The sequence below is a fragment of the Electrophorus electricus genome, chromosome 19 (genome assembly GCF_041902795.1).
Source record: "Electrophorus electricus isolate QZ-2024a chromosome 19, ASM4190279v1, whole genome shotgun sequence".
In the NCBI taxonomy this organism is placed as follows: domain Eukaryota; kingdom Metazoa; phylum Chordata; class Actinopteri; order Gymnotiformes; family Gymnotidae; genus Electrophorus; species Electrophorus electricus.
Genome location: NC_137515.1, coordinates 20,372,501 through 20,384,040, shown reverse-complemented (window position 1 = coordinate 20,384,040; position 11,540 = coordinate 20,372,501). Strand labels below are relative to the sequence as shown.

The 11,540-nt window shown below is 45.3% G+C and overlaps 1 protein-coding gene across 2 annotated transcripts; it reads right to left on the bottom strand.

Annotated features, from left to right (window-relative positions):
• Positions 1-445: 445 nt before the first annotated feature.
• On the bottom strand, positions 446-9,737 carry ggt5b (gamma-glutamyltransferase 5b). Of its 2 annotated transcripts, XM_027025301.3 has the most exons (12): positions 9,277-9,734; positions 6,113-6,240; positions 5,359-5,454; positions 4,669-4,864; positions 4,398-4,555; positions 4,128-4,274; positions 3,859-3,989; positions 2,853-3,034; positions 2,583-2,674; positions 2,122-2,234; positions 1,348-1,458; positions 446-1,180 (listed from the first exon to the last, which is right to left on the bottom strand). In XM_027025301.3, exons 1-12 carry the CDS (start codon positions 9,444-9,446, stop codon positions 1,034-1,036), a joined length of 1,671 nt encoding a protein of 556 aa, XP_026881102.2. In that variant the 5' UTR covers positions 9,447-9,734; the 3' UTR covers positions 446-1,033. The 2 variants fall into 2 exon arrangements, with proteins under 2 accessions (XP_026881102.2, XP_026881103.2); XM_027025302.3 differs by lacking the exon at positions 1,348-1,458 and having other exon boundaries at positions 9,277-9,737.
• Between the last annotated feature and the right edge of the window lie 1,803 nt (positions 9,738-11,540).

Below are 11,540 nucleotides of genomic sequence, written 5' to 3'. Positions count from 1 at the left end.
GAACATGCCCGCTTCTGCACAGACACATAGAAAAACACAAGTCAGCCCATCACTATACTTAAGAGCTCCAATAAATAAATCAGTCAATGCCTTTAAACCTTTAATTATAGCACACCTATGGCTTTATTTAAGAATTTCTTGTTTTAACCTGCAGCTGTAGGGAGGGTTTCATTCATGTTGGGTTTTTGTTTGGACAGTAGGCCTGTATGGTGGGAGCACTCTGATTGGATAATCACCATTAGGAAGTCTTCAGTGCTTTTCTTTGGCAGTGTTCAGCAGGACGGACTGGCGACAGGATGGAAGGAGAACTGAGCGTCTCTAAACTAGGTTAGGAATACTCGTTTGGCTACTTGCCTCAGTAAACTGAAGAACTCTCCATGTCTCATACAAACAGCCCATCACTGCTTAAACTGCTATGCTACATCCACCACTCACAGCAAATAAGTAAAAAATGAGCATCTTTATTAAGTCTCCATTTTAAATTGTGTAAAAGTACAAAGAAATTAAAAATTTTGAAAAAGTACACAAATCGTGCAGTTACATAATGATTGTGTACAACTAGTGTAAAAATATGCTAAATGTTTTAAACGTATTAAAGGCTACAAACATTCACGTCACATTTGACTTTACCAGAGGCTAGCCCTCAGTTACCACATACACAGCAGTGTCAGTTACAATCCAGTACCCAGAGTTGTAGACCTGGTGGATCTACCAGGGTAGCAGCCTGACATTCTTAATTCTGATAAGTGTTGCTGAACAAACTAACAGTCAATTTGTACATCTTGTAGACATTTAAAGCATCCATCTAGCTTCGTCACTGAATTAAATCTGCATACACAGAACAGGCCACAGTATAGCTGTGCCAAAACAGACTAGAGTATCTGAGCCACGTCGCAATCCTTTCACACACTGCAGACTCCACAGGACTCCAGTGGAGAAACGTCCAGTCAATTCTGGGAAGTTTCCTCTGGCCATTCTGTGTGGCGCAGGGATTCAACCATGCTCTGCCGTGAGAGGCGGGGAAGTAGGCGGGTCAGTAACCTGCCGAGCATCCCTCCTTCCTGGCGTCCGAGAATGCGCTGATGCAGCCACGCTCTCTTGCCACAGCATTCACCACGTTGAGGACGAAATCCGCAGACTGCACAGCGTGTCCCAGCGAACTCATGAAATTGATCAGCCCCTGCAAGACAAAGACAGGAGTCCAGACCTTTACACACACACACACAGCTCAGCACCCCCTCCTCAACATGCCAGGCATGCAGTTACAGCCAGCAGTCACTTATCTAGGGTTACTCTGAAAACAATTGCAGTGTGTGCGCTAATAAATGGTGTTTAAAGAGTAGACACCTGGTCAAATCCTTGCTCAAATATCACAGAGTTCTTGGAGTTTACAAAAACCACCTTCGACTTGATGGCATCTTCCAGACTCATTCCAAACCACAAATGGTTCAGTATAGACTGACACAGGAAAGGAGAAAAAGGCACAATGAGTTTTTAGGAGGAGTCAAGATCTGGGTGTTAACTTAATCAAAAAAGAAAGAAAATGCATTACAATGAGAAGATTTTACAAACTCTGGTTTAAGTTCTCACATATCTCATAGCATACCCTCATAGCCTGTGTGTATTACTATGCTCATCACTAAGCTCAAGTGACATTGGGAGACAGTTTTTTTATGCCTGATTTGAGATGTCTGATTTATGAGGACACACACATCTGCATGGTCTCCAGCTTTCGGCAAACACTCCTTTCCTCCATCTGTTATTGCTTGTGAGTGGAAGATCAGATGGGTGAACGTGTCTCAGTGTGAGCGAGAGAAGGGACTGTACTGTCAGTCACTGACAGCCAGCTGAGGTTTGGCGTTCAGACACTGTCTAGAATGGAGCAGTGACACTGGAAATTTAGCATATAAAAACAGTGTAGCAGTGACACTACAGTGGAATAACTGACACTGTAGCAATGCATCAGTGTGGCAGTGACATTGTAGCAGTGACCATGTATAGCCTTGACAAGAGGTTTTTGTGTTTTCTGACTGAGCTTGCTTAAAAAAAAGCTAAACAGTTTCAAAAGTGAAAACATTTGTGGGTAGTGTGTTAAAGTGTGTAGTGCAGGGGTCAGCTGACCATGGCCATGGCAGTCGTGATCATACTTCCTCCAGATCCACCAATCACCAGGATCTTCTCCCTGTCTTTCGTGTATAGGATAGCAGGGGCCATGGAGGACGGAGGCTGCTCTCCTATAGAAACACAGCAGTCAGTCCCAATCCCTAACCCCCCCTCCCCACACACACACACACACATATATCTTAGTCCCAATCCCTAACCCCCCCCACACACATCTTAGTCCCAATCCCTAACCCCCCCCACATGAACCCCAACCATAGCCCCCCCAACCCCAACATGAAATCTAAATTTAACCCTTAATCAAACAAACCATTAAGCCAAACCGTAGCCCCCACCCCAACCCCTTGACCCATAACCTTTAAATCGCAACCCCCAGCACTTGACTCCTAAGCCATAACGTAACCGTAAACAGAGATCTGAGCGAGTCAGAAAAGCAGAGTGACCGAGCATGAGCGCCTCACCGGCTGCCAGAGAATCAGCTCTGCCACAGAAGTCAGCCAGCTCATTGTTCATGATGATGCCTGTCCTGCGCGAGTACACAGCCGACCCGAAACTGCGCGCACACACACACACACACACACACACACACACACACACAAAAGCAGGACCCACATCACATAATAGAAGCTAATGATGCTTATAACAGAAGGTGGAGTGTGGCATGTAGTGTGGTGGTGGGGTGCGGCAGAGGCAGGCAGTGTTTAGTGAGCAGACTGAGCAGCAGCACCCACATATGATTGATGGTGCTGGTGACGGAAACCGCAGAGCCGTCTTCTGCAAGGACAGAGACGTGTGTGGTCCCCAGGTGATCGGCCCCGGGAGTGACGTTGTAGTAGGAGGCTGGGTGTGTGGACTCACTGCTGATCAACGCCCTGACACGGTCAGCAAAGCTCGTCTCGAAAAGGTACGCTACCTGAGAAGTGCAAAAAAAAAAAAAAAATTAAAATAAAGACAGGATGTTAGAATTCAAAAGCAACATTCCTTCAGTGTGAAAGTAGAAAACAAAACCAGGGCTGGATGCTCAGGGCGAAACAGAAAACGAGTAAACCCAACAGTACATGACGGAGCGTATGCACAAGATAACACAAAGACCTGCACAACACAAATACACAAAGAAAGAAAGACTGTAGATAAAATGGTATAAAAGTTAAAAAAAAAAGAAAAAAAAAAAGAAAAAAAAAAGAAAAAAGGTAGTGTAGATGTGTGAGGCTGTGCAAATGCGTGTGTGAACAAAGAGGTAGTGAGCTCTAAGGAAACTCACCCCCATAGTAACAGCAAAAAAAAGTAATCATTAATAATGACAATTATTCTAGTCATGTACAGCAGGTGCTGCTCTGCTCATGAAAATGAGGGCTGCTGGATTATCACTAATCTGAGATGAGGGCTACTGGATTATAAGATTTGTTAATTTTCAGTTGTTTGACAACGGGCCATGTGTGACTGACAAACTTCAGGTCTGAGGAAGAGAAACTTATGAAGCATCTAAAAAAAAAAAAAAAGAATTTCTGACTAGACTGAGAATATTGGGGTATAGTCTGGAAATGTTTGGGTCAAATTCTTTAGTCTGAAGAAACTACTAATGTTGCAGTGCTAACAGCAGAAGCAACTAGTGTTTACTGCGGTAGCAGCACTGCTGTTGGCGGCCGGCAGCTGCATCTTCAGCTCGTCATCAATCTGGCAACAAGTCGGGTTCAATAGTAGAAGGGACCAGAAGGCACTGTGGGGGGGTTGGCTCACATTTTCAGAGTGGTAGGAGGGGTCTCTTATCTTCCTCCTTTGTCCATTTGCAAACTTTGCTGCCTCTATGTAGCGGTGCAGAGTCAGGTTCTTGTGCTTCCCGTGTATGGATGCTGGCATCAGGTTAAATCCTGTGGATGACAAAGCCTCAGCTCAGGTGTGAGAACACCTTTAAAGAGACAAATGGGATTGCAATACACTAATCTTTTTGACTACGATTTTGTAACAGTTTCATTACTCCAGTGCGCCTCAGTAAGAGTCAGACGAACCCTTCATGATGTTGAGGATAAAGCTGAGCAAAGCTCCCCCTGCTGGTAGAGGAGGAACATGCATCGTATAGTCTCCCAGCGGAACAGCCTGTGAATTGGTCACTCGGACCTGAAAAGAACTCAGGTCCTCCAACGACAGAGATCCACCTGAGACACACAGAAACACTGAGGACCTTTGCTGATTTTATCACTTCATATATGCATTTCATACATCCACACACACACACACACACACACACACACACACACACACACACACACACACACTACCTGCTCCTTCTATGTCACTAATCAGGTCGTGTGCGATTTTCCCAGTGTAAAAGGCCTCTGCTCCATGTCTAGCAATGGTTTCCAAGGTCTCAGCAAGCTTTGGGTACCTGAGTGTGTCCCCTGGCCTGAGAACCGTCTTATTACGGCATAGCACTTCACTAGGACAGAGAGAAGGAACCGATGTTTCTGTTTAGGACACCCAACACAGCATCTCTCAACACACTTATACATCCCACAAAACCTCATGCATGTGTGCGTGCGCACACTGTACCACAGTGACGTGTTCTCCACCAGGGATTTAATCAACGAATACTGTAGGAGTTGTCCCAGGTACTCTGGCATGGGGAAGCCGTCTCGTGCCAGCTTCACGCTGGGCTCCACCAACTGAGCCCATGGTAGCTTCCCATAGAGCATGTGGGCTTTGGCGTAGCCCTTCATCTCCCCGGGAACACCTATCCATTCACTACCTGGACACAGCAGAAGGGACATGGCGTCAACGTCCCCGCGCGGGACCGCAGTCTCCTTTGACCTCACGCTTAATGAAACTAGAGTCTTCATTTTGAAAACAATTCCCATCACGGCATGACAGAACAGTGATATTTAAGCATCCAACTCGCCCACATCTGTAGAACAGCTGCAGAACTGATGGGGCTGGGACAAAGCTGGCGATTGGAAACCCAGCATAAATATTAGCTAATGTTTCAGTAAACTTGAAGCTTGTAGGAGATTAGATGAAGCACACTTCCTGTAAGGAGAGGGAACACTTCCTATCTTGGCCTGTGCCTGAGCCTTCTCCCCACCGTAGTGTGGTGTTCAGCCTCTGCTTCACTCTCCTTTGCTCCTTAGTGAGACACTACAGAATATCCTGATGACCATCTTATAGGACCAGTGAAAGATATTCCTACTGCCAGGACATCATGACTGGCACATTAAACATTATTGAGTGATTTCCCAGACAAACCGGGCAGTAACTTGAAGCCAGTGGGACAGTTCTTCAGAAGATCCTGTTTGAAGTGCTTAGGAACCGTCTCTCTTGAGCTGATCACCGTCACCTTACCTGGAAAAGGAAGCAGAGCAGCTCAGATGTTAGCAGGTCACCATGACAACCAGTCTTGATGTCTCAGATGTGCTCCAGGTTAGTTATATCACCAAAACAAATCTACCAAAAACGACCAAAGCCATAACCGTCACTCAGAAATAACTACCACAGCTGCCAGAACAGGCAGGTTTCACGAAGCATACTGGGCCAGAATTACTTTAACAAAAACCCAGATGCCACGCCCTGTGGGTGAAGAACAAGGCTTTGGTTGCCAAACAGCCAGTAGGCGAGACGGAATACGAGTGGCTCATCTTGCGACGCATATCTGATTAATCAGATACACGACGTCCCTGAAGCAGAATACTGCCAGAAACCTCAAATTCTGAAAAACGTTTATGGACAGAATCAACGTATGGCAGCAGGTTGAAAGTTGCATCAACAGCCCTCAGTCCCCTTTTTTTAATATAAAATCTGAAAACAACTGCAATTAAAATATTTGTTCTGACAGCTAGAATATTCTCAGACAAAAAGAGGGAGGGACAAATACAAAAAATGTTTGACTTCCTCCACACGCCAATGACACAGGAAGCTGCAGCACAGTCTGGGTGACGGCCAAGCAGGGCTGCTCGGATGGCCGCGGACCTCACGCTAACCCCGGCAAGCACACGCTGCCTACCGCTCTTGTCCATGATAGTGAAGATGGCTCCTCCTCCCAGCCCCATGCTCTGAGGATTCACCAGAGATGTGCAAAACAGCGCAGCGATGGCAGCATCCACAGCAGAGCCCCCTTGCTGAAGTATGGCCCTGAGAACACACACACACACACACACACCCCTGCTAAAACATCTCTCCGAGAGCGCATGCACACGCACACACAAACCCCATATCCTGGAAAGACCACTTATAAAACAGAAGGACATGGACTCCCCTGATGGGTAAAGACACTCATCGACTGGAGGAAACAGTTCTGTGCTTAGGAACTCACTGTTCTTATAAATATTACAGCAGACGCTTGGAGGATGCACCCCATGAGCTCATATAGTGGAGCCATGGCCTGCTGGGGAGGAACCAACTATGCACTTGTGTTCATTTTTATTCCCTTTCCATTTTCGTAAATCACCCACGTGACTCAGACTGCGCCCCCTCTACAAGCCAGAGGGGAAAAGCTTATGAGTGACCAGTAGGGGTTGCTGGTGAGACCAGACACTGTGGTCACTTGTGACAGAACTGGTGACCAGGCAAAGGCTGCTTTAATAACTGTTCATCTTTATAATAGTGGCTTATATTTTTTGGTTTAGCTCAAAATAAAAACAAAAATATCAATTTACCCACATCTGAATGCAGACCTGGATTTACTTCTGCACTACATCGTCACAACTACTAATCACCAGTCAGTCAATCACCAGATTGGATTTCATGTTAAATATATATAGAAATAATAAAATATACAATAGTGTGTGTGTTAAAACAGTTGTCAAAACAGGCTAGAGGTCAGTGGATCTCCGCTGAGTGTTTGAAGCAGCCTTGGAAAGAGGCAGGCAGCTGCATGCAGCACCAGCGTTACTTACTCTGAAAGGCCCGCAACACACAGGAGACGAGACATGTAAAACAATAAGCAAAAACCATTATCAAGTACAGAGTGCAGTGGGGACATGCAGACATGCACATTACAGAGCAGCTCATTTTAAGACCAAGACACAGAGATCGAACCACACATTATAGAAACAAAGGACGCCTCTGTCCCCTTACGCATTCACCCAGAAGACTGCATGACAGAGTTTAAGAGCTCAGAACTGCACAGGTGTGAGTTACTCACAGCTAATTTTCCATTGCCTGAGTACAGCTGAAGTTCCTGGCATTAGTGCCAAAACTTCCAACAAGACCAGCCATGTTTACTTACTACAAAGATCTGCATTACTGAAAACCTTCATACCAGGTTAGCTGTGTTTTTTTATATACATTTTAAAATTTACACCTTTTTTTTTTTAAATATATATATTGTTTAAGCATGCTCTACTTGTGTATCAGATCTCTGTACTCATCCTACCAGCTGGCTAATGCCTTGGAGTTGTGCAAAGTCTTCATGGGATTAAGAACTGGTGTTTGGAGGACATGCTGGGCTTGACACCCCTAACCCTAACCCCCAGTCAACATCCTGCACTCCCCACTGAGCCCTCCAACATGGTTCTCACAGGACATTCCTCTACTCATTATGCATGCGACTCTCAGCACTGTTTGGACAGGGTGAGGTCCAGACGAGTGCCAGTGTAACTTCATATCTCCACACGTCCTGGTCTAATGTTAGATTTTTTTATTTTTATTTTTTTTTTTGCCCCCTCATGGGACTCTGATAGCATCTCCCATCCAGAGAAACATTTCCTGCTACCCCAGAGTTCAGTCACCCCTCATGTAAATGTGCACACACACAAAGTATATAAACTATTGTTATTTGATGTCATGACTTCAGTTTCTGAGAAGTTTGCACACACTAGTAGTTAAACCTTCTGTCCTTCTGCGCTTCGATAAACGCTCATGTTTGAAAGCCAGCCAGCTACTTCCTTTCAACATGCTGGATTTCCCCTGAATGAGGAATGCTCCCCCTCTCTTCACCCCTCAACATACTTAACGAGTGTGAAACTCTCCTCTAGATTCTAGATAAAGAAACATGACAGGACATTTTAGTTGTGCATTTGAAAATATGGCCCCTGCCCAAGCACTTTACTGCTGAGACTACAGAAGGACCACATGTAGAAACAGATCCTAAGATATGTGCATCACAGGGTAGAATGTTCAGGCACATTTACACTTCCTCCAATCTCTACCCCTCTCCACCACCGACAGAGTAAAGAGAACAAAGGGAAGGTCAGTAAGCCATCACGATGACCTTCCTCTCTTCATACATCCTGACTAATGAGGAAGACCAAAGTTGAGGGGTCCTCCCTAACAGAAGAAGCTTCAGATACATTGATTACAGCATTCTTGTAATTTCATTTATTCAAAATGTTTAGACTGAAAGGGTTATTATATGCAACTTTGTTGGGTGTCAAAAGCTCACAAATATCACTGGTTGTCACAATGGCCTTAGCCAGGTAAGACAAAGTACTAACTTATACTGAACATGAACTGACTTTTTACTGATCAAATGACAGCTGTCCATAACGCAAGACGGACACAAGAAACTTGAGAAAACAGAGCAAGGAAACGCCGCGTTTGCCCGACATCCAGGAAATGGCACACGAGCGTTTCTGGTCCTTTGTGACTCGGCTCATCTCTTTAAGAGGCGCGAGATCCTGTATCCGAGCCTTCATGCACCCATTTACCGCCACGCACGAGGAGCCGCGGAACGGAAGAGGCTACATGAAAGAAAAGGATCATATTGGGTACAACACTAGGCTGGACAGAAGAATTGTGTCCTGGCGAGGTTCAGACGTAGCAGTCACCAAGAGAAATGGTTTCAGGTTAAAGCGAACCTTTCCTCACCTCTGTTCGCACGCTCCCACACGCGCATGTCAGCGCGCGGTACCGATGCTGGCGAGGCAGCTCCGACACCTCATACTTTAAATGGATTATGTGTCATATAACGATACTGAGATCGTGGACACTTGTGTCGTTAGATACTGGCCTTTCTTTACAGCACACACAATGAAGGTTCGGCCATCAGAGTCAATAAAATCTTTAACGTGCTGCATTATGCTCATCATGGACGCATTTGTACAATTTTCATTTGTACATTCAGTAAATTGCATTACATTAGTGACAGACTTTATCAAAAGCAGACAATAAAAACAGCAGCACCAAACCTGGCTGAGAGACAGTAACGGACACGCGTCAGGGCCATACCTTCCTATATCCGAGCACCTCCGCGAGTCCGCCGCGACCGCGTAGCGAGTAAACTGTCCCGCGGAGCATCTCCACGCGCTCAGCACTGCAAGAAAGAGGCAAACCACTGCCGCTATGCAGACCACCAAGACGCCCGAAATGCACGCGAGTCTGGACTTTGACTTTCGCATGACTCGTCGAGAGTGTAACAGTCAATGCCACGAGCTCGCAAGCGTCAAAGCTCGAGCCTAAGGTTTTCTCCTCCCCTCTCCGAAAGGAAAAAAGTGATGGAGCATGAGCTGTTATTGATCCACTTACAAGGTTAGCAGGTTTAACTCAACCCGTAAATATGCTTCATACGACAAGAGAAGAGCGCCTTTCACCTGTCCGTACACTAACGCTAACCTCCAGAACAAGTCGCGCGTGGGTCATAACAGAACCTCCTTTTAGAAGCTGCGCTCTGCCCGTGTAACGCGGCGCGGTGAGCTGTGCGCGCTCTAACTTAAGACCGACGTTAATCAGCTTCAGGTGTGTTAAAACAGGAAAGACGAAGCGGCGGTAAGTCGGAGACCCCCGACTGTGCACTGGTTCGCACAAACATCCAAACGTTCAGTGATATTCTGATATATACTTGAAGTCAGGTAGTTTGGGACACGTTTTCGTAAGCCGCTCAGATGATCACCTGCTCGATTTCTATGATGAAACCTTCAAACAACGAGACGCGTATCTCACTTAAAATAGAAAAAGATAAAATGGGACAGAATGTTTCAGTTTAAAATACACCACAGTGGTAGTTAATTATAGAACAACTGTATGTAATTGTATTTTACCCTTTAGATTTATTTATTTTCAATACATAATGAAAGTTTTAATACAACTTTCATCACAATCGTATTTAATTGTATTACATGCATGCATTTGAAAATCTGAACATGTACAAAAATTTAAGCCTGAAGAAGTATTAGAAAATGTAAACAATAAGCAATAAACCCGTTCATAATTTACTTTTAACACAGTCCTTGCAAATGTAACCTTTATCTTCCAATTGTCTCCAGTGCTATCGTCTTCCCCACAACTCATGGAACCATGCATCACATTTAAGGCAACAGATCCAGTCTTCTGTGACCTTGGACCTGGGGGTGATATCAGAACCTCACTAGGTTAGCCTGTCTATGACGGGTGATATCAGAACCTCACTAGGTTAGCCTGTCTATGACGGGTGATATCAGAACCTCACTACGTTAGCCTGTCTATGACGGGTGACATCAGAACCTCACTACGTTAGCCTGTCTATGACGGGTGACATCAGAACCTCACTACGTTAGCCTGTCTATGACGGGTGACATCAGAACCTCACTACGTTAGCCTGTCTATGACGGGTGATATCAGAACATCACTACGTTAGCCTGTCTATGATGGGTGATATCAGAACCTCACTACGTTAGCCTGTCTATGAGGGATTTGGCATGAAATGACCAACCTCAGACAGTAACGACTGCTCATGGCCCTTCTTAGGACCGCACAGGCATGTGTTCTCCATCTCATGGACCATGACTTCCCACCTGCTTGGAGCAGAACTGGTCTCCCAGCCCTGACTCATCACAGTTCCAAAGATGAGATGGAATATCTACAACGTTCAGGTAATTGAGCCGAACTTTGTATGCTTGGAACTGTTTGTCCACTACCTCAGGATTCATTGCTACAGCCCTTGCTGTTGAGAGAGCTTCTGGCTTTTTTATACTGAGGTCAGGGTTTCTTTTCATCAAATTTTGGAGCCAGTAGTAACCAGCTATCTTCTTAGCTTCTGAAAAGTCAGGTATGCCATTGGCTTTGGAATAGTGGAAAGTAAAGTTCTGAATGTCCTTTTTGGTCTCTCTGAGACAGCATCTTTGCAATGCTTGTGAGCTCTATCTCAGCTTCCTCTGGCAAATCAGGTTTTCTACCAAAGTCGTATTCAGAGGCTCTTACTCTGCCCTTCACACCCTTTTCTAACATGGACATGGTACATTTCATGCTTTTGTTTGGGTTTCTGTCCTGCTGCCATCATCTCCTTATACTCATTTAACACACTTTTACTTCCTGCCTCTCTCCATTGACTAGACCTTCCTCTACCTTTATGCCATCTTTGTCTTTTCTCTGCTGTTTTGCATCCTGTCTCCATGGGTCCCTGCTCACGTCCTGTCTTCTTCAGACCCTGCCTGCTGTCTGTCTTCTTGATGCCATAATGACTGTGATGGTTAATTTTTAAAATGTTAAATGTGTTAGGCTTTTCCCCCCAATAACAA

What these genes read in the sequence shown, in the direction of transcription:
- ggt5b (XM_027025301.3), bottom strand. Translation starts at nt 9,446, where the DNA reads ATGCGAAAGTCAAAGTCCAGACTCGCGTGCATTTCGGGCGTCTTGGTG. An exon ending in CCTCCTACCACTCTGAAAAT is followed by an intron (nt 3,035 to 3,858) that starts GTGAGCCAACCC and finishes TGCACTTCTCAG; the next exon opens with GTAGCGTACCTTTTCGAGAC. An exon ending in TCACGACTGCCATGGCCATG is followed by an intron (nt 1,459 to 2,121) that starts GTCAGCTGACCC and finishes TTCCTGTGTCAG; the next exon opens with TCTATACTGAACCATTTGTG.